The following is a 22,907-nucleotide window of genomic DNA, read 5'->3' as shown; positions in this document are numbered from 1 at the left end:
GAAGAAAGAAGGATATGTTTATAGCAACGTGTTACCCCAAATACTACCAACAGGCATCTCTTTAAGAAAAGCTCTTAATGCTGTGTATTTACAGTTCTATATTCCCAAATATAGCATAAGAAGTGGTCTAGGTAAGACTCAGGTTCTTACTTGTTCTTAATATTTAAATCCAGTACTTGTACCACTGACTTGTAGTTCTGCTATCCAGAAGACAATGTATTTCAATGTGTTTCTTTACAAGTATTATTCAGGGGAGATTATGGTCTTTCTCTTAACTTTGTCCAATTATTCCTTCAGTGATGATAATGTATAAGGGGGAGAAAAAAGTTATTTATTCCTGCCTCTTTACTTATCAGCTATGTGGAGCTTTTGACTTCTCAGGGTCTGGAATTTGGCTCACGCTGTCTTAAGTAAGGGGACTTTCCTTGAGGAAATAAATACAACACTTCCATAACCAGCATCTCTCAGTTGTAATGGATAGGGTTTTTTGTAATTGGCTGGTGCAATAGTCTGCTGATCTTGGACCGTGACCTCTGCAAGCGACCCCTACCAGGGCTGGCTCTATGTGAGGATTTACCCCTTCCATACTTAACAGTATGTTTATTTTGCTTTAATGTTGTCTTCATGGCTGTTCATGTATCTTGTCATCTGTAATGGTGGGCTCTATAGGTTGATCGTGCAATGGATTTTAAAAATACTACCTTTTTTCAGTCTCAGCTGATGGCCTCTCATTCACTACTCAATGCTGTTTCCTTCAAAAAAAAAACAAAAAACAAAAAACAAACACCCAACCCCCCAAAAAACTCCAACACAAAAGCAGACAGATCTTTCAAATCATTGTTTTAAAATGAGATTTCCATTCTCCTACCATGTCAATATCTCCCTTTGTGAAGTCAAAGGCTAAGATGCAATATTGGTATTACTTTCCAAGCATCTTGTGAGTCCTTGTTGTAAAGATCTAGGTACTAAGCTAGTCTCCAAGTATTTTAAGTGCATTAATAGAAAAAGAAAATTCATTAATGGATTATTACGGTCTGGACAGTCACCATCAACTGGATTTACATCTTCTAAGTACTGTATTTATGAGGTGATTTCCTGAAAATAGGGAGAGCTTGCAACATATCCTGTAGGTCATTAAACATTCTCAGACTTAAAATGAGAATCTGGAGGGGCAAAAAAAAAAGGCATGCTTGCTCTGGAGCTTCTTGCTCTAGGAAGTGAACAAATTTCAGGCTTTTATGTTTATTGGAGAGATCTATGTTCCTATTCCTACAGGAAAGAAGAGATTCTGTAGTTATCCCAAACCCAAAACATGAAAATCTTTGCAAGTTGAAAGTAACTACCTCTGACTACGCACCTTACAGTAAGGCTTCAGTGTTTTTTTTCAGAGCCCAGTCATATTGCCCTTTCTTCTACTTCTCTTTTATGTCATTCTCTCAACTTTTACTGCTTTTCAGTCTGAGCTCAGTTCATCATCCTGCTACAGTTTGTACCACTCTTTGCTGTAGGCAAAAGGTACAACAAGGCAGTAGGTACAACATGTCACAGTAAAATACAGCTATTGCAAGGTGTGTCTTTGGGTAGCTGAGTTCTTCTCCAGGATCTTCCCACTTTCTCTGGTGGCACCCTGGGCCTTAAGCAGATTGGCGCTCTAAATATGTATGGAATATTTCTATGTAGTCAGTCAGTCATTGATACTATGTCCAAGGAGTATTCTCATAACTTTACATATTTCATGTAGGAAAAAATGCCCCTGTTACTGTTTTGATCTGCAAACAGTGACATAGACAGGAACAGAGAATGCCAGCTCTTAACACTGGAGAGTTCTTGTCTTGAGTCTGTACTAACAAGATAGAGCATTTTTTCTTTATGAAAAACTGTTCCTCTGCCTGTCCATGTGATAGTGTGTGTGGTTTGTGTGTTAGTTGATTTTATTTTTTTTATTGTTTAGAGGACTTGTTTAGAATTCCTGGTCATAGTTTAAAAAAATCCAACACCTCTCCATTGTGTGGCCTCTAAATTTAGGTGTGCCTTGTCTCATGCCCTGGAGGTTGTCTGCATTGCATGACGCAGAACTAGGCAGATGTAGTCAAGCTAGGGCCAAGTGACCCAGCTTGGACGCCAGAAGCAAGCAAGCTGCGTCACTGGACGTTCTGGCTGTGCTGACTAAGCCTGTGGTGTGGTTCACCCCCTGCTATAACCACTTCCAGGATTCAAGTGAGATGTTCTGCCTGGTACCGCTGTGGGCAGTAAGGTGAACCAGATCTCATGGAGTGGCTCAGGGCCCTCTGCCTGCTACTGCATGATGCAGTGTATGTGTGCCTGTAGGGAATCCCTTTTCATGGAGAATGTTTTCTTATCTTCTATATCCTGGCAAAGGGTCTTCTTGCTGTATAAGAAGAACTATACATGTATCTGCGGACCTCCTAGAGCTGGGAAGAAAACAGAGATGCTTGCTGTGTGTGTATGAGAAAAGGTGCTTTGTTGGTTTTAAAAACAGGTATTTTATTTCTTTGACTAATTCTAAGGGAAACTTGCTGTATTTCTGTCCCTGCACACCTTGCCCTGACATATACCCCATATGTGACAGTTTTGTTTAATTCCCTACCTTTACTGAGTGTTTCCCTACTAGTCCTGGAGTTAAGAAAACCCAAATGTAGAGCTTTGTGAAACAGATCTAAAGTAAAGGATATAAAGTAACTGTTAAGCAATTCAAATTGCTGTACCATAACTAGCACACTTACTGTCAACACGACTGATGCCAATAACATACAGCAAGAAGACAGACACAGAGCAGAGAGATGCTGGCTGTTAAAAGCTGTGCTCCTGATGAGGAACACATGAGCGGCAAGCTGGTTAACTGCTGGTGCCTGCTGGGTCTGAAGCCTTTCTCTGTTCCTGGCCCTTCCTTCAGAGCTTGTGAGTCACTTCCCTCTTCCCTTCTTTAGAAAATGGCATCCCAGGGTGCCGTGTTTATTGACTTTTAGGGACTTTCAGAACAAAATTGTTCCACGTATCTGCAGAGATGTTTTTCCCCTAACTGCTGACTCCATAGATTCTCCCTGGGTGTTGAAAGTCAAACTGTTTTTCTTCTGTCTTAGGTCTTGTTGAGGATTCAAACCCTCAGGCCAAATTTTACTTTTGGAGATGGCTTGAATGCCTCTAGAGCATGGCTCCTCTCTCTGCTGTGGTGTATGCGGACTGCACAGCAGCAACATCTCCCCCTGACATACTTGTCGACATGGCAAAGGGGGGTTTGCAGGCACCTCTTGCAACAGGGAGGAGTTTGACTTGACTGCTTGGAGGAGAGCATCAGCCATGATGATGGGCAAGCAGATAGGGAAGGCAATGTCACTGCCTCCCTGCCTTTTCAGCTTGCTTGGCCCATGCCCAGTAAAACAGGGACTTACTCAGGAGGCAGTCTGTGGAGTTGAAAGGCTATATGCCAAGTATTCCCTGGGACTGAATACTCCTGACATCAGTTCAAGACCTCTCAAAAATGTGGCAAGTTATTTGAAGGGTCAGATGTGTTTGAGTTTCTCCCCCTCCCTTTTAAAATTTTTTTTCTTTCCAGGAGGAGAAGAGGGTCCCAGGGGGCATGCTTCCTTCAGTTCATAAACCCTTAATAAGGATCTCTGTAAAGTGCTTTATGCTCACTGCATACCATCAGTTGTGAAGTTGTATTGTTTCCATAGCAACTAGTGATGTTGTCAACACAAGACTGACTTCACTTTAGGAACAATCAGATGTACAAACTGCTGTGTGATCTCTTTAACCCAAGACTGGGCCAGCAGTTCTGCCATCCCTCACCTGGTTCCTGTGCTGTAATGGGACTGAATTGAACCTTAGCAGTATGGTCTTGGCTAGCGTGTAGCTTATCTGCAGACCTTGCTGATAGATAAACTAGCAGTCTGTTAGTTGTCGGTGGTTTATTTCCTTTATGCTTGCTTCAGATACTGACAGTGCTCAGGAGCTGTTTGTGTAATAACCACCAAGACAGTTCCCTCCATGTGGGGGGGAAAATAGAGAATTTGAAAGTGTGTTTTCCTGCGAAAAGATAATTTATATGTGCTCTTGAGTATTCTCTGTAGTTAAATAGCTTCTTGGTCTGATTCACCAGTATATTAAAGCTATTCTTTAGCACTCTAAAAGTACAAAATGGCTTTATAGTAGATCAAGTAATCACTGGAGAGTGTCTGCTGGTGTTGGAGGATCTTGCACCTAGTAAGGTTGCCATGGTAGCTCCCATGCCATTCACTTTTCTAGGCTGTCAATGTCAAGAATGCGGCCAGCATCAGCTTACCTCCTTCTTGGGTTTTTCAACACCTTCAGGTTTGTTTTGGGCCTGTCAGTTGCCCTGAATTTTAGTAGGGACAGATATGGAGTTCAGCTAGACCCTATAATCAAAAACCTTGCTGGAAAAAAAATAAATCATTCATCTCCTCTGGATTTGTGTCTTTCATGTTAAATGTTTCTTGACTGAATTGGAGCACTGGGCTAGGTTTCCCTTTTAAATTGCAATAACTAATCATTAAAAGCGTGCTATCGCCCCACCTTTGAAACCAATTTATTTCTGTGTATATTTTCACATCTCAAACTGTGTGTGTATATTTTTATATATAGTCTGAGTGCAATTCTGGTGAGAAGGATTAAATTTGATTTGCAGGATTGAGCTCAGTCAGTACTGTATGGAAACGGAACCCAAGTGTTCCTCTTCATTTTGCTCTGTTCTAACAATATCACTGCTTTTAACTATAAATTTTTAAACACATGGTCTAGTTAATGTGAGTAACATTCCTCGTACACAATGAGCTTACGTCATCCAAAGCAACTAGAGGTAACATGTTATGGATTATGGCCTGGCTGAGACCATTATAATATCAGAAGACTAAAGAGTCTTAATGCTAATGGCACTGTGCATCTTGCATATAGTAAAAGATCCTCCTGCTCTGGGGGGATTTCTTTTTCTTTTAAGCAGCAGTATAAAACATTCCCATTCCTATAACAGCATTTTTCTTCCAGACTACACCCCTTCCCCCACCCTCCAATAAATCCAGGAGACTATCACTTAGAATATTGTTTATTAGTTTCTAGAATCAGTCAGTAACAGCATTCTTTTGCTCATAAAGTTCAGCAAATGACTCCTTTTAGACAGTAAGGATCTTAAATTCTGACCAGGATGCATGACTGGAAAAGACTTTAGTAAATTAAAATCTGTGAGAAGCAGCAATGTTTTATTGTTAATGGAGAGAATACTGTTCTGCAGATGCTTTTCTTCATGCCTTAATTTTGAGCTTTGCAATACTTTATTGGATATGACATTGAAGAATAATCATACCTTTCACTTTCCCCGTGTTTTTAAATCAAATGATGAAGGTGGTGCGTAAGCACCACAGCCGTTATGGCCAGCTTCTCTGGGAGAGGTAATGGTGTATGGTCCTTTTGCTCAGGTGCACAGCCTGTTGCAAACTCTGCAGTGATTGCATGGCACTGCTGGGCCATGCAGCCAGGAATGGCTTCAACCAGCAGAATCAGCGCAGCTGCAAGGGCCTCAACTCAGGATGTTCATGTGCTACTGTAACCCCCAGGCTACTTACCTTCCGTCAAAAACACACAGCATTTGATTTGAAGTCTCTCTTTATGGTTTTTTTTTTTGTGCAAGATGTCAGACACAGACTCAATATTTTTTTCATTTTAATATTAATACATGTAGTTCTTATTTTATCTTACCCTGATTGTTAATATAGTCCCTAGACCAGTAAAACTGCCAGCGAAAATCTCTCTAACCTTTAGAAAACAACATTCAAAGAACACACAGCTTTTTCACCTTCCAGGCAGAAGCTGGCCTTCCCAAACAGCACCTAATGCTACTTCTCTCCACACTCCCAAAAGTAGGTCCTGAGCAAATGCTGTTCTGACTGGATGTTAAATCCCTTACTAATATTTTAACTTGCTTAAAACTTCATTTATTGTTTTAATACAAGTCTAGATTTTACTGGGGCCAACAGTTCCTTGGTATTTGGCACTCTTTAGTGTGCTTGCTACTCATACAAGGACTGGCTGTTTCTTGTCCTTTTGAAGGCCCCAATCTCAGCTGTTCCTCTTCCACACATGGAGTGGAAGTGATAGTTGAGGGGACAAAAGATGGTGTTAAGCAGTCTTCTGTGGTCCCTGTACCTGGGGACAGCCAGGAGCTTCCATGGTTCATAGCATATTAAAGAGTAATTTCAAAGCTGACTGTCATTCCGCTTTCTATGTGCCTATGGGTTTTTGGAAGCAGATAAGTCATAGTGTAATATATTCAACCACAGTCCTCTGCTTGTCTCCTTGGTACCCCTTTTCACCATCCTCTCTGTTTCCTGGTGGGTAGAGAGGAGAAAAGCATTGTGGTGGGACTATAGGAGAGCTGAGCATAGGGCCTAATGTTATCTATAACTCCAAAAGAGCAGCAGAGAGAAGCTGGACATAACTCGGTCCTGGATTTGTTTCTGGAGCTGCTGAACTCGTGGTCCTCAGACATTTAATGGTGCTCTGCAGCTCCAGCTGTGGCTCTAGCTCTGTGATCATATGTTTATTTTTTTTTCCTTCCTGGTGAAGCAAACCTCAAGTTGTTAAAGTTCACTATGACGGTCTTGGTTATCTGAAACTTCAGATTTGAGCACTGTTAAATCTGAAGAATTCCACATCTGAGGATTACTGCCACCTGTTTTTGTCAGCTGATGCTCTGATTTTTGAGGTCAAGTGGTTTTGTACGTAGACAAAACCAACATTTGTAATTGTCTAGATGATGTTAAAACTTACTCTACCATGTCTTGGGATAGTATTCAATTACAGTAAATAGCACAGGGACAAAACTGGCTGATACAACCAGGCAGATATGTTGCCTTAAAATGAGCTAACGAGCTAGCGTTCACCTTCTCTGCCCCTTAATGATAAAATTATTCCAAAAGCTAACCAAACTGGGGGATGAACTGTTGTAAAATGAACTGAGGAAGGTTAGGGCACCTAGTGGCTTATCAAAGCATCTCTGTCACAAGAAAAACCTCTTACCATGGAAAAAAGTTAGATTGTGGGTCAGCTGGAACTGTTCAGATATTCTTTGAATGTGTTCTCTGATTTCATGTCTCTGTTTTAAGTGCCTCTATTTTTGGGTGCCAATAGGGTGCATGTCACTAAGTGAGGAGTGGTTTGCAGGTTCTGCTTGCTTCCAGGTGGGGTTTCAGGACTTTTCAACACATTGGGCCCATGTCACCTCAGACTGGTTACCCAAGAACTGAGACACTCAGTGAGATGTTTGGGAGTACTGGCAGACGTACAAGGATTTGAAACTCGTGTCAGGGCAGAGGACCAGTGTAATATCTGTGTGTTTCTTAGCTGTGTCAAACTCAGTTTTTCAAGGTTTGGGTGTTTCATAGGTCTGAAAGTAGCATAAGAAGCATGCTCAGACCTAAAGATTTCTGAGGTGTTAATCTCTAACCAAGTGGGAGGGACAGTTAAAGGCTAGCCTGCTGGATTCCCTTAATACACTGTTCTTAAGTCCAAAATTGACTTCATTCATCATCATTGCATAGTTTGAATAACAAATTAAAATTTGTTAACTAGCAGCATGATAATAAGATGATGATTTACTTGTATACCTACATAAAAAGAAAAGCTAGCAGGACTGTGTTGAGCTTTTTTTTTTAATGCATTAAATGGTACATGGATTGAATATAATGGTTTCGGTTAGTCCTATAAAAAGTAATTTTCTAGTTATCTACGTATCTCCAACTTACAATTGGGGGAAAAAACCTTAAAACTAAAAATTACTGTCTAAAATATGGGTAGCAGGCAAACATCATTTTCCAGTTAGGTACCCATTTACCTCCCAGGGATTTGCTTGGGATTGTTCCTCCTTCACCTGCCACTTGTGTTTTCAGTCTAACTCTGTATCCTTTCCCTGGATGGCTTTTGCACCTGTGGAACAAATTCTTTAGCTGATAGGAAGCATATCTTTCTTGCTTTATTCTCACCTGCCATCTTTGCCTTTATTTCCTTTGATGTTGTCCTGTAATCTAGAGTAAGTCTAGGCAGTTGTGATTCCTCTTTGTATACAGAGGAAAATGATGGAACCAAATCATAATTAATACCCAGTGTGCTGCTTTACTAATAGTACAGCTCACTAATCTGCCCAAATCTTGTGTTGATGAGAAAAACATATGGGAAGAGGAAGAAATGAAAGTGAAATAAATGTTACATGTGTAAAAGTTTCATGTATTATAAGGGAAACTAGTAGTAATACTGTTTAATTAGAAGCTCTATTAGGAGAATTAAATTGCTGAAAGTGTTTCTGATAAAATGCACTGCAGTGTTAAGGGAAATCTAAACAAATGTGTGCACATGTGTTATTCCTTAAATGATTTCCAGGCTTGGTTTTAATGAGACTCTTGTCTCCCACAGTCACTGCTAATATAGAGAAATTTGGAGCCACTTCTTCCCTCCCATCATGCTGTGTGTTTGAAATTTGCCAGCTGAGGTGTGGCTCGTCATATAATCAATGTTGGCATTTGATTTCCACTCTGATAATTATACAGCTTGCTTTGCTTGACAAGTCTCTCATGTATGTATGTTTGTTTATTTATTGCAGTTTCACAAGCTACAAATGAGATTACACGCTGACCAAGTCATGCTGGAACAAGTACAAGAGGAGAACCAGTGCTTGAATCAGCAAGTTGCTAGTCTGACAGCTGTGTTTATGGCACTGCAGAAAATGGTGAGATCAATATAAGAATAATAGAGGCTGTTTGAATGTTTGAGCCTTGGAAGCAGGTTAAACCACTATTTGATTTTTATACAGTTGAGGTTTTGTATGGGCACGTTTTCTTCTGCATGCTTCAGAACATAATTCATTGTGTGACTAACATCATAATGCTATTTGCTTGAATATATTATGAAAAGATAACCTAGCGTTCTCAGTCATACCTATTTTTGGAAAGCTTCCAAATGCAACATTGCCGTAACTGTCTTGCACTGCTGTACCTAGCATAATCCAGAGGGGAGATGGGAAACTACTGTGGGTTTGGTTTTGTTTCTTTTAAAAGGAGTTGAAGTCTGATACAGTTTCATTCTTTAAAGGAAGATTATTGAGCAGATATTTAAAATGAGGGAGGCGCTTGACCTTTTCATGTCTGGAGGTGGGGAAAGGCTTTTGTCGTAGGCAATAAAATATCCGCTGCTCTTTATGACTACTGCTTCAATAAATTGCATTCTGGTAGATTTCACACAGTAATAGTATAATATATTTGTTTGGTACAATATAAACCCATGCAAACAGTGTGGCTAAATTCTCAGTAATTGCTTATGGATGCTTATAGTTTTTATACCTCTTGACATAAATGTGAGCTACAAAATGTACAAGCCCTGGTTGTGTTGCATTAAGCAGCAGTAGTTGTGTGTCCCTCCCCTCCAAAAAAGGACTGTTTTTGGTCAGATTAGTGCATGGGTAGGGTGTGTTGTGTATGGATTCCTTTCTCAATAGAATGGTCAATAGGGATGAAATACTGCCAAGTTTACACATGCTTAAATTTTTTGTAGGCCTGTGCTTGAGGAACCATTGTTAAGTGCAAGTGACCAATGGGCCTCAGCCCCAAGTGCTGGACCTGGGGTCAGGGTGTGTGGTGAGAGGCTGCAGGGTGAGCAGCTGCCCCCTGAGCCTTCTCTTCTCTGTGGCTGGCTATTCTGCATGTGCCCACCCCTCAGCGTCCTCCTTGCTGGCCTCTGTGCTTCTGGAGGGATTTGTCTGCCTTGGTATCTGACCAAAGCCACAGTGCAGCTGTGTGCAGGACTGTACGGTGGAACAGGATGCATCTCAGTGTGACTCAGAACTGAGGATCTTGTCTCCTGTGATCAGTAACACCATCTATCTCTACAGCGGGCTGACACTTTTTAAAAAAATAGACCATGGGATAATTTGCTGCAAGCTGCAGTTTGGTTGTCCTCAAACTGCTTGCAACTTTGCTCAATAGTATCAGCTGGAAAAAGAAATATAGCTCCAAGGCTAGGTTCATGTAACAAGGAGAAGAAAACAAGGAAGCAATGCCATTCCCTGTCTTATCAGAGCGCTGTGTGGTTGCAGCATTCATGCAGCATATGTGGATGAAATTCCCTCAATCTTGGTGAGGGGGATTTGAACCTTGTCTCCTACCCCTGAGAGTAGGAGACCGCTATCAGACATTTTGGGGTGAACTAGTCTATGCTTTTTGTTTAAAATGTAGGTGCCCAGATACTGGGTGAAGATGTGTTGCAAGAGGCTGTGGATTCTGTCTTGCTATGTCTCTGGAGACAGAGTACTGTATAGGCAGTTAGTGTTAAGTGGTTTTAATATTAAGTTTTCTGTGTAAAGTGGAAGAGCCAAAGGCTGTTCTTCATCTATTCAGCAATCTGGACTCTTGATACTCCTGCAGCTTGCTTGGCTTGTGTCAAACATCCATGTAGACTCCAGAACAAATGGCTGTATTTTCAAGACTTTTGAAAAGCGGCACTTTCATGTTGCAAAGGAAGATAGACATGCCCATGGGAAATCTGACTCTGTGTGATCAAGTGCAGCCCTTGATTACACAGTGGCTTTCTTCCACAGCACACCCCTGAACTAGGCACTGGAGTGCTGGGTCTTGCTCCTACTTCTCCCATCTCCACACTCTCTTATCTAAGGCATAGATTAATGCATAACCCCTGAAATGTGCGTAGACCAAGCATTGGCGGCAAGAGGGTCAACTTTGGTCATGTATGTAAGTGCCTGTATTAGAAAGCCAGGGCTGGCTTAATCTCTCCTAAATTTACTTGCCAGAAAGTTAAGAACCAAGTGGTTCTTAGGTGGATGTCTATCCTCCCTCTGTAATCAATGCAGTGGGATTAATCTCACCTAATTTAAGACTCTTAGAGCTTTCTGTCCTTTCATTAGTCATTTGAAGGGTAGACATGGTGAGTAATTTCCTGGATACCTGTAGTAAAATAAGAGGAATTGTTCTCTGGAGGGGCTTCCCCTCTGACTGTAGAGGGTGCTTAAATGACCAGAGGGCTCAAGTTTGGTGAGGAGGTGTTAATCTCCAGTCTCCTCAGCCCAGGACAGATAGCTTCTGGAGGAGCTGGCTAAGGATGTCATCCTTCTAATCTGGGCACGTACCTTAGATGCTTAAAGTTAGGTTGTGCAAAAACTGCCTTTTGTTTAAAAGTGGGTTAAACCACTTTAATGAGTATAATTTAAAGGATACTTTGTATCTTGGTCTGGACAAGATCAAAGACATCTGAAATTACATTAGTATCTGTGGAACAAATGAAGTGTTTGTCTCTTTGGAAGCAATAATGCAACTGAAAAACAGTTTTATGAGCCTATTAGACTAAAGTTTTTCTACCTTTGTTACCACTAACGTAATAGGGTATTGAATCCCACATGACTATTGCTGTGCTGCATGTACTGGATTTTTTGTACAGTAAGGTAGAAGCAAAGAGGCTCATTTTCAAACATGTTTATTTTAAACCAAGATATGTCTGGCAAACCTAGAAAACTGTGGTCATGTAAATGGCAAAAGGACTGCAACAATTTTCTCAGTCTTTGTACAAGCTTATTGCATTTGTGTTTGTTAAATAATAAAAATCCTCCCTCATTAAAAAAGTCCAAAGTACTCCTAGCACCTGAAAATATGTTGTCAGTTTTTTATGTAAAAAAACCCATTTTCAATATAAATAAGATGTTAGTAAAATCAGAGGCTTTTTGAATGTATCTGCTTACAAGCACAATCTTATAGCAGTGTCAGCTGCTGTGTCTCCAGGTTGCACTTGCAGTTCATTAAAAGTTGAACCCTGGGTGCCCATCAAGTCTGTCACTATGCTTGTTGCATAGCTAGGAAATGAGACCCCTGATACTGTGCTTGGATTTTTACTGATAAAATACTTAAATGTTCCAGCTAGGGTAGACAAGAGTGCAGAAGAACAAGCTGAGCTGCCTCTATCCTGGGGACATTGCTGAGGCATGCACACCTGCTTCCTGAGTTTCTGGTAGTAACTGCAACAAAAGGCAGATACCTGGGCAATGTAGTAGCTTTTGAAAAGATTGATTTGCTAATCAAAGGCTGATGCAGAGGCCCTTGGAAAAACATTAAGGCAAAGTACTAATTTCCACTAGTTTTCTGTGTTGGGCCTTCAACTGAAGGAATGAGTATTAAAGGAAATGTGATGCCAGTAGCCTTTGCAAATGTGCATACTTAGCATCTTTCAAAGATAGCCTTGCTCTTCCTTTGCTAGAGAAGGAGAACCTTTTCTTCTCCTTCAGGCAGAGCAATACTTTGTCTCAGGAGCTGGCTAGTGCTTGATGCAGAAGCGCAATCCTGCGCTCACTGCGTAACGAAGCACTCCTCGCTTCTGTGAGCTGTCGGTTGCTAGCCGCTGCCGCAGAACTGGGACTTGTGCAGGCAGCTTGAAGCAGGAAAGAGGGCTGCTCTCCAGCGCTGAAGCTGTCTCTGTTGCTTGCGCAGAAGCAACTCCCCTTCCAGCTTCAGGTGGCCAAAATGCAGCAGGCTGGCTACAGAACCTTCTTCCCTTTCTTGCCAGAGCCCCTGACAGTAGGTCTGTGATCTGTACGCAGCTCCTCTGTGATGCTTTTGCTGCTGTGAAGCAAGTCTTTTGTGCATATGAAGAACAGATGCAGAAACAGTTTCATGTGGAAGGATACTAAAATTTCCATTTCAAAGATCTCAAACTCAGACCCTTAAAAATACTTCCCCAGCAAACACTGTACCACTCTCAGAAACATCCCTCAGATTGATGGCTTATGCTAAGAGAATGGCACCCCTGTTGTCATCTCATTTGGAGGAGAGATTACAGGCAACCCCATCCTTGCCATGCAAATCCCTGCTCCCTGGTGGATCCAGCAGCAAGGTGAGGAGGCAGGTACTGAGAAATCTATCTCAGCCTTGACCTGGACCCTGTGGAGTTGATGAGTTTTGAGTTAGGGAAATGAGGAGCATGTCCCTGGTGTATGTTTGCTAACACTGCGAGACAGGACTGTTGACAAACAGCTGCAAAAAGAACTCATTGATGTGTGTGGAGAAGGGCTTCTGGTGCACTGACTCAGGTCATGTCTGTCTAGGGCAAAACAAATGAGTCTTGTAGGAAGCTTGATAAACTGCATTGACAAGTTTTCTGTGATTAGAGGGGGTTTAGCTAAGTGGAATTGTGAAGAGTAAGCTCACAAAAAGATGAAGGTGAGATTTGCCCCGGTATTCTCAAAAGTTAACTTTGAGTCTTCTGGCTGCACCTTAATATGTGTTTCAGTAGATAATTCTAACCTCATGGTTCAGATTCTCTTAAAATAATGTTTTCAGCTCTGAAAAGTAATAGAGATGACTAAATTATTTCAATCTAAAATATATTTGAATTTGTTTTAATAAATGTATAATTGAATCAGGGAAAATAATTTTATGAAGCTGTATGTAGAGCAGAACTACCCAAACAATGCAGTAATACTTAAAGTTCAAAGGGAAGTACATTTTAAGCCAACATATCAAAAGTTAGATTGTTTGAGATATAATAAAGACTGTTCTCATGGGTAAAGAACTGTGCTAGGTTAGGACGCTGTACCGTGAGTGGTAAAACAAAAGGTGTTACAGTGCTCTGATGTCACAGTAAATGTGATGTCACAATATGCTAGATCACTTGGGTCAGTTTTCTGCTAAAAATTTGGTGTAGACATCACAGAAGGTCACTTATTGCATACACCTTGATGTATGGCAAGAAAACTCATCAGCTCTCCAGAATGGATTTATTCCATCCTCGAGGTGGTGGTTCTTCTGGAGAAGTTGATGTGGTAAAAAGCAAATTTTATACAATCCTGGCAAAACCAAAAGGCTTTCTAAAGCACTATACAGTTTCTATGGGTTAATTTAAGTTCTGAAATAATAATTTGTATGTTTGTAGCTAGAAAAAGATAGATTTACTTATTTATTTACCTGAGTTTCATCTTGTGACTTAAAGGAGGAGCATGAAGTCTCAGTAAAACTCCTGATAGGATTTTGATTTGCTGAAGTCCAGGAAATATATAAGCAGTCTTTCTCAAGGTATCCTGTTAATCTAATCAGCCAGAACAGGAGTGGCCATTTCATGAGTAAAAGTCAGTTTTAAGACTTAAATCCCATGTTGGTTTTGGAGCTTTTTTCTATTGTAGCTGAGCTAGTTTGCCTTTACTAAATGCTAAGCTAATGTAGGTGCTTCTAATGCTTCTCTGAGTGTATTTGAGACATTTTAAGGTTTATTTGCACTTAAATTTGTATTTTGGAGTTTGAAGTTGAACAGTGGTTACAACTGTCATAAACTTTCCTTTGGATACGGACACTTGGTAGACTTTCACTGCACTCATCTAATGGGCCTGGTGTATGTGCAAGAGATACATGCTTCTCTGTATTTGCCAGCTAGGACCAAATCTGGGGGAGGGAAACATATGGAGAGTCACAAATGTTTCAGACACTGACAGCTTCATGGATGTATGGAACTGATGTTTGATATGAACCTTCAGTAACTGTTCTGTGAATTATCTGTGTGTGCTATCCTTCTACTATTCTTTTGTGGCATACATTTCTGGGTGCCTATCTCTGCATCCTTTTGTAAAGCATGTGTGTGCTGTGTGTGGTAGCGGAGTTGCTCTAATGAGAGCAAAGGTGCTGGCAGTCCCTGGGAGGCTCTGCCAGAAACACGTTCAGCCCCCAAGTTTCCATTTCGGGTGAAAAGCCCTGTGCCAGGACAGGGGCGCAGGAGTAAGGCTTGGTCTGTGGCAGCGCCGGGGCTCACAGCAAAAGCAGTAGCACCCTTAAAAGAAGCTCTTCTTCAAGAGTGCCTAAGGCTTTCCCAAGGGAGAGACCTGAATAGCAAACAAATCCTTTTCTGCTTTGAGGGCAGTCCTGGAGACATCAGTCAGACAGCCTGCTCCTAGCCAGTTACGCCAACGTGGAGTTGGTTTGTGATCAGTGGGACTCTGAAACATATAGACAAGACGGCAGGCAAGAATGGGACCACAGTTATTGCTAATGTTTTTGTGATGATAGACTGGATGTAATTAAGTTAAGAGGTGATTTGGAAATGTTTTGTTCAATTTAGTACATGGTAACTTAGCTGTCGCCACTTTGCACTCCTTGGCTTCGTGAGGTGAGCTTCTACCCCATCTTATCTGACTTTTTGTGAATGCTAAATTGTCTCTAAAAATTAGAATTAGTATGCTATAAGTACATCTGCTTCTTAATTATTGTGATAAGCAAGATTTACCTGCCCCATCAAACACACTTTTAAGGATGCTACTGCTTTCTTCCTTCCCAAGGCTGTGGTGTTATATATTCATAATGGCAAAGCAGAAGCAAGTCTCGGATGCAGATGCTCTCCTGTATCTTAACAGGACTGCATCCTGTTTCTGCCACCCCAAATAGAGCGTATTTAAGACTAGTCTTTAAGAACTAGACACATGCAGCAGTAAGGAAACCTGCAATGTAAAACTGTAAGTAGCTGGCAGAACAAGTGAAATGCACACGTCCTGTGTGTCATGAGATGACAAATGCAATCATCTTTAGGACTAAACAAGAGGACATGTGTCACAGAGAAATGCAGTGATTGCATTTTTGTTGTAGATTTTTTTTTCCAGCAGCAAGATATACTAAAATATTCCAGAAATATAGCCTGATTTCTAACTGAGATAAGGTACAAATATAACAAGTGCGTACTGGTTACTAAAACTTTAATTTTGTTATTTTCTTCTAAAACGTGGTTAGAAACTGATTTCTTCAGCTGCAATTGCAATAAGTAGTAGAAAAAGATATCCTTGGTATGAAATACTGCAGTACATTATATGATGCAGGATAGACCTCACACTATTGTTTGGATCACAGTGAAAGACAATACATCCATCTTATATGTATACCTAAATCCTACTGGTGAAGAACTAAATATTCTAGGAGGCTAACTTTACCTTGCAAAAATTCAACTGCCCATCCTCTCTTTGTAGCTTATATGCTCTGCTGGCAGATACAAATGCTTGGGTGCAAAATTAGAGCCTCTTTGAATTAACAGAAGCCCTTTCAGGGAGAAATTAGACAGCAGACTCAGGAATACTTTTCATTGTTGTCTGTCTTTAACAGAGGCTGTAGGTGTAGCCTTGACTTCCTTCATCTGCTACAGTGCTGAGCTGAGCTAATTTGTTGCAGGTCAAGACCAATAAGTGTCTCTCTCTCTCTGCTCCTTGCTGAAAAGAGATATGGTAGGACAGCTCAGGGGTAGGTTGGTTACACCCTGCTTCTTGATCAGGGCGTCTGGTAAAATTCCAGTCCAGCCCTTTATGAAGGGAAGTAACGCTTTATCTCTTTTGGAGGTGGATGGGGAAAAAGAGGAAAGACAAATCACTTTGATACTGCTAAGCCCCAAGCAAGGCAATGGGGACAAGGCAGGAGTTTTCATTTGTCTTTTTGAGCAATGGGATGAATAAAGCAAGTACCCAGTAGCTTCTTCAATTATGCTCAGCCCCTCCACCCCCACTTCAATGTAATATCACTTGCATTTCCCATACCTCCACTCTGAGTGATGTCTTGATGACCTCTTCATTGGAGTACTTAATTTTCAAATGAAAAACTGCTCCATGGGTGGTGGTCTTGTCTGGCTCTGTTGACAACCAGAATGTGTACACAGCTATTGTTGCAGCTGTGACTTTTTATTTTAAGTGGACTTGTGTCACTGTGATTTATACTTCTGCCTGAGTAAGGGTTTTGGATTTTATAATAATCTCATCAGAGGCATGTCAGTTAGCTGCATACATTCCGTTAACTGTGTTTTGGTTATCTGAGACTAGGTCTACAGTGACAAATTTGCCATAGAAGTTGCTCTTGAGTAACTGGAGATCATGAGAGCGAGCTGTATGCAGGCTCCCAGTGCTTTCTGGTCATTTCGCATATTGGAAGGCAAATTTTAGGAAAGGTGAAAAGAGTGATGAGAGCTGCTAGGAATTTTTTAATAAAGTCTTTTTGGCAAAACATAGGGTTCTGTCAAGAAACATTTTTGTTCACAGCATGTTATTTTGATGTTGCTGACAGCATTTCCACTTCTAGAGCTGAATTACTAAAGATGGAGAGTGTTCAATTTACAGGAAAAAAAGCTTCTAATTTTATGATGAATTGGAAGTGTATGCACGCATGCATGTATGTATACATGCATGTGTGCGTGAAAGCAGCATTTCACAGCTAGCTGTAATGAGTGCAGTGCTTGTCTGTTTTGTTGTGTGGAATCCTTCTTAGCGACATTGGTACTACCCCTCTTCTATAAAGACATTTGTAGCCGTGAGGAGGATGCATGAAGAAATAGAGGCTTAAGCTTCTAGGATACTGGTCAAAATGTTCCTTCTAATCAAATTTCTGACTTTAATGGCAAGCTATTTCTTCCAGTCTGATGTGTCATCCAGTGGCACTACTTATTGCTGAGAAAGATGCTTAAAATGAGAGGGGAGATTGACATTAGCCGAAAAGTAATATTTGAGACCCTGTTATATTTTTTTCATACAACTTCTGCATTCAGTGGCTGCCAAACATTTTAAAGTGACTTTCATTCATAAAGAAGCTCATGCCACTCTGAAGCACTGACAAAGTAGAATCTAGGGAACTTCAAATCAGAGACTTCTGCTTGGAAGGAAAGTATTTACCTGAAGTTGGAATGAATGTGGCTACGCTTTGTTAACTAGAGTGCTCTAGCCCCTCTGGAACATGCTGTTCTCACCTTTATTCATACTGAATAAGGGGAAGGTGTCTCAATCTGAACTAGGTTTGCTACTGCAAGTCTTGCACAATAATTTTAGAATTAAACTCTAGCATGCATATACTCAAAGAAGTTATTCTGTCTCTGGGGTGAATAATTGCTCACTTTAAATGTTATATATGCATCTGCACATGTGTGTATACATATGGGGGTGGGGAGGAAGAATGAGCAGGCAAAGATGTAATTATTAACAGAAGCCTTAGTCTTGCATTATAAATATGGATCATGACTTAAGGAGCCTGAGGATATAATATATTCATCTTCTGCTTGAATATCTAGTTTTAATCATAGACTTGCCTGAAAGTCCTTATTTGAGATGAGCACTGACATTTAAAGTACTTCTGACGTATACGTTGTCTACGTACAGATATAGTGGGCTCTTGCAGCAAAGGGGCCGAGGACAAGAGGATACTGAATTGAAACAAAGCCAGTCAGTCTTTTCCAAAGAGGAAAACTTATTTTCATGCATTAGAAAATGCCTATAGGTAAGGCAAGGATATGTTCAGCATAAATGTCAGATCATTCAATTGAAAGGATAAAATTTCTTGAAGCATCAGTGTGGGCACTGGGTAGTGGGCTGGCAGCAGACATGGATTCTGCTTGCAGCCCTGGCACTGGTTTTGGGCAGACTGCTTAATCTCTTCCTGCCCAGCTCCTCTTCTGCTTGTATCTGTTCAGCCTGGTGAGCTTTCCCAAAAAGCAAGCATGCAGTTGTGTAACTGCAGAAGGGAGTCACGAGGCAGCTCTGCCCCAGCCTGCTGCCTCTGTCTCGGCAGAGAAATACATGAAGTTTAGCAGCCATGTGCCTTTATCCTGTACACAGTCGTTGTATTCTTAGCTCTGTTAGCCATGTCAGTGAAATATGTTCATGAAGTATGTGTAAAGAAGAGGTGTTCAAAATGACATCCCGTCCCTATTGCTGGAGAGGCAGAACTACCACAACACAACATATGATTATCCAGGGTCTGCCACAGTGGGGACTTGATTATGTTGTTAGCCTTTAGGCTGTCCTATAATTAAAGATGAATGCTGAGTAAAATTAATCAACTATTTTGGAGGTTATGTACCTTTCTTTCCATTGAATCCTTTGTGACAAATAGCTACAAGAGTCTTACTGTGGTAAAATACCTTAATTTTCTTCCCCTTGCAGTTTTGAATTTAATGGTCTAATTTTTGTTTCTAAACAAATCCTTTTCCCCAGTGGTGAAAGAGGTTTCTGTAATACAGTGCGTGCAAAATACCAGATATAACTTACAGACATCGCGTTACACCTTGTAGGTGATCAAGCAATGTTTTGTAGACACTTACTCATATAGCTCACCTAAACACTTGAGTCACTTTACTATTTAACCCAACCCATGGTGTTGCACTGAAGTGCAGCACCTGAGTTAGTGCTATTTGTGGAATCAGGTGAGTGCTTGCCTCCTCATTGAGAGTACTGGGCTCTTTACTGAGATAAGGCTTTGGCACTCCACTGGCAGAGATAGGTAGTAACTCAGAATTCTCCCTCTTTAGAAAGAAACAGATTGTGTGGAGTGTGTTGGCTTGTGGGAGCTCAGTTCATGTATTGATTGATGGGAAGCTCAACATGAGCCGGCAGTGTGCGCTTGCAGCCCAGAAAGCCAACCGTGTCCTGGGCTGCATCAAAAGAGGTGTGACCAGCAGGTTGAGGGAGGTGATCCTGGCCCTCTACTCCGCTCTTGTGAGACCCCACCTGGAGTTCTGCGTCCAGCTCTGGGGGCCCCAGTACAGGAGAGACATGGAGCTGTTGGAGCGAGTCCAGAGGAGGGCCACGAAGCAGATCAGAGGGCTGGAGCACCTCTCCTATGAGGACAGGCTGAGAGAGTTGGGATTGTTCAGCCTGGAGAAAAGGCGGCTCCGGGGAGATCTAATTGAGGCTTACCAGTACCTGAAGGGGCCTACAGGAAAGATGGTGAGGGACTGTTTATCAGGGAGTGTAGTGACAGGACAAGGGGTAATGGGTTTAAGCTGAAGGAGGGTCAATTTAGATTAGATGTTAGAAAGAAATTCTTTACTGTTAGAGTGGTGAAGCCCTGGAACAGGTTGCCCAGAGAGGTGGTGGAGGCCCCATCCCTGGAAGTGTTTAAGACCAGGTTGGATGGGGCTTTGGGCAATGTGGTCTAGTGGAGGGTGTCCCTGCCCGCAGCAGGGGGGTTGGAACTAGATGATCTTTAAGGTACCTTCCAACCCAAACCATTCTATGATTCTTTATTTGCCTTTAGTTGCAGAAAGCCCTGCAAGATGTTAGAGTCTGTAGAGCAGATGAATCCAGATGCTGATGTGTAAGGTAGAAGATCAACTTAGGGAGCAAAAGGCCCAATAAACAAAATTGACAATTTTATATCCAGAGGATTTCCAGTGGAAAGTCTGGAAATCATGGATTTTGTTAGCTAATGTATCACCCGTACCTTTCCCTGTGCTGCGAGAGAGATATCACATGCTATAGTAGCATGTCATTGTACATATGCTGTCTTCACAGTCTGTCTTATGAATTTGTCATATTTCAATGGCAAATAATGTATGTTAAGAGTCTCCTCTTGTTTGAGTTACTCTTTGAATTTGTTCAGAGCAAACTAGGGACTCTTTTCTGAAGAAGATCATAAAAGCTATAGCATAACTGCTCAGTAATGTTACTTGAAGCAAAAGACTGAAATTATTGAGGAACAATTAGAAATTTCCTTGAGGGAATAGGTGTACTATTAAGGGATGAAATTTGATGAGACAAATGACCTTTTCTTGTTCCCTAAAAAAGGCTAAGCTTATTATTTCCACACACCCCCCCCCATCACTTATGGAGTCAGGAAATGCAACTATAAATCTGTTTGTGTGACACATTTACTAAATGATTGCTTCAGCACTCCAGTGCTAGAAGAAGCCTTAATGTAAGGCCGTGTTTGGATGAACAGACCTACGCAACTAGACTCCTGAAGGAACTGTCCTTCTGAGGTGCGCTGTGTTGGGATGTCCTGTTGCTGACAAACTGCTCACAAGCCTGGAGTGATGCAATGAGCATGTTAACTGTATTCAGCATCCTGACAAGCTGTGGAGCAGGATGGGAGCGCAATGCCAGGCCAAGCCTGCTGCCTTCTAGCAGTGTCTGTAAGTTGTTCTGCCAGCCAACAGAAACTGAGGTACCAACAGACCAATGCTTTTTTAGCTTTATTTCAGTATTCCCTTTTATGTGCTGTGCTGAGTCCTGTAAGCTAGGAGAACTGACACAGCTGCTGTGGAAACACATACATGCAGTTTTTTCCTCTCCTACAAAAAGAAATTGCAGTTGCAGCAGGAGAGATTTCAGAGGCTACTATGTGCTTTATGTGTTTTGATTTTATTTAAAGCTTCATTCTTTCTGTCTCTTTTTCTAGTTTTATATTAAAATAAGGAGCAGTAAAACAGTTGAGCTAAAAGCCAACAAGTAAAACAGAAGCCAATGTTACAGATTTCTGTCTCCTTGAGGGTTTTAGCACTAAACAAATTTCCCGCCCTGTAAAGCAGATGCTGAAGCTGTAACTAAAATTCAGACAACTTTCCCCCCCACTGTGGATAGAGCCACTTTTTTAGTACAGAGTTTCTTCTGCAGCTTGCAAGTCTTCCTGTGTCATGTGAGGACTACTTTGGAGGCAGTTCCTCTGTTAGCTTGCCTTTACTAAGCATCTGTAGATCAGAGGTAAGAAAGAGTCATATTTAGGCAAAATAGAGAGCCAACAGGAAAGAACCTTGTTTTTTTTCCTGTGGCAGAGCCTCTATCCTTACTAATAAATACATTTGAGCCTCCTTTCAGTACATGAGAGGTAAAGAAGACAATGACACCTAGTTGTTGGAGGAGTGCTGGGATATCTGAGGTATAATCTCAGTTCTTCCCTTGGCCCATGCCTCAGTAACCATATCTGGGATAGTTTATGAAATGGGAAGGAAGGGTCTCCCTTTTATGCACATTGGGATCTACAGATAAAGAATGCTTCATAACAGGAAAATGGTATTGTTAGATCTTGCTTGAAGTTTGGGCAGATGCCAGCTGAACCGCTAATACAAAGACCTCTTTCTCCAGATGCACTGACAGCTGAGTGCGTGTTTGGGATTACAGGTATGCCCTTAATTGAGGGATAGGAAACTCCTAGACAGAGTTGGTATTAACTATCAATGTGGTGATTGACACCTTGGCTCAAAGGAAGATGAAAGATACTGCACTGCAGAGTGTAAAAAAGGGGTAATGAGTGTTTTGGAGGGTTTCTCTTTGAGCCTATACAGCTGATTAAGCTAGTCTGACTAGACAGTATGCACTAGGACAGGTCATAAAATGTGTTGTGTTACCAAAGCTGATTAAATGTCTGATCATGCCAGGATTTTTCCTGTTGTGGCCAGATGCTAGTCTGTGAGGAAGCAAGTCAGCATTATGCTGACAGTGGTCATCCACTGTTCGCTTGTGAAATTAAGAGAGTGACTGTCAGAGATGTTATCCAAAATACTATCAATAGTTTGACATGAGACTGAGCTTGCTTTTATGTTAATCCCAGTAATATTTTTTATGCTGCTGCTACCAGTACTGTTTTCTGTTAGTAACTAGGCTACTTGCTGTGCCATTGTGTGTTGTTTGTATAGCACCATGGGGATGTCTTTGATGAGGACTGAGCCCAGAGCAGTTCATGGGCTCTAATGTCACGGGAGATTTTCTATCGATGATTCTTGTGAAGATTGCTTCAAACTCTCAATCCCTGTTTCTCTGCCAGTGCTACAGAATCTTGCCAGGAGACCATAAAAGAAAACCATACTTCACTGAAATGAGCAGTCTCAGCCAAACTGTAAAACCCTGACACTTTGCAGGTGGGCCTGTGCCCCACACATTTGTGGAGCTGTCTCCCTTGTGTAAGCCACATCCTGTGCAGTGGCTTGGCTTGACCTTTATCCTAACCAGCAGTATCTGGCACATTGGATCAGCCTTAGAAGTGACCTGGGATCAAAGGAGCCTTGTTTTTCTTCTTTTCAGCCAAGTATGTTGGCACTTCTGTTACCTGTACGCCCATGTTGTCACCTGGGATGCTGCACATTGAGAGAAGATGCTTTAACAGAGATCTGTT

General features: G+C 41.4%; 1 protein-coding gene across 4 annotated transcripts in view; it reads left to right on the top strand.

Moving 5' to 3' along the window:
• The window catches only part of LMNTD1 (lamin tail domain containing 1), a 215,538-nt gene that overhangs the window by 45,618 nt on the left and 147,013 nt on the right, over positions 1-22,907 (top strand). For all 4 annotated transcript variants that reach the window (XM_075759065.1, XM_075759068.1, XM_075759063.1 and 1 more), the window contains exon 2: positions 8,627-8,752. In XM_075759065.1, coding sequence (XP_075615180.1) covers positions 8,642-8,752 — 111 coding nt within the window. In that variant the 5' untranslated portion in view covers positions 8,627-8,641. The remainder of the gene's footprint in view (positions 1-8,626; positions 8,753-22,907) is intronic.

The sequence above is a fragment of the Balearica regulorum genome, chromosome 1 (assembly GCF_011004875.1).
Source record: "Balearica regulorum gibbericeps isolate bBalReg1 chromosome 1, bBalReg1.pri, whole genome shotgun sequence".
Taxonomy (NCBI): domain Eukaryota; kingdom Metazoa; phylum Chordata; class Aves; order Gruiformes; family Gruidae; genus Balearica; species Balearica regulorum.
This window is presented reverse-complemented; position numbering and strand designations above follow the sequence as displayed.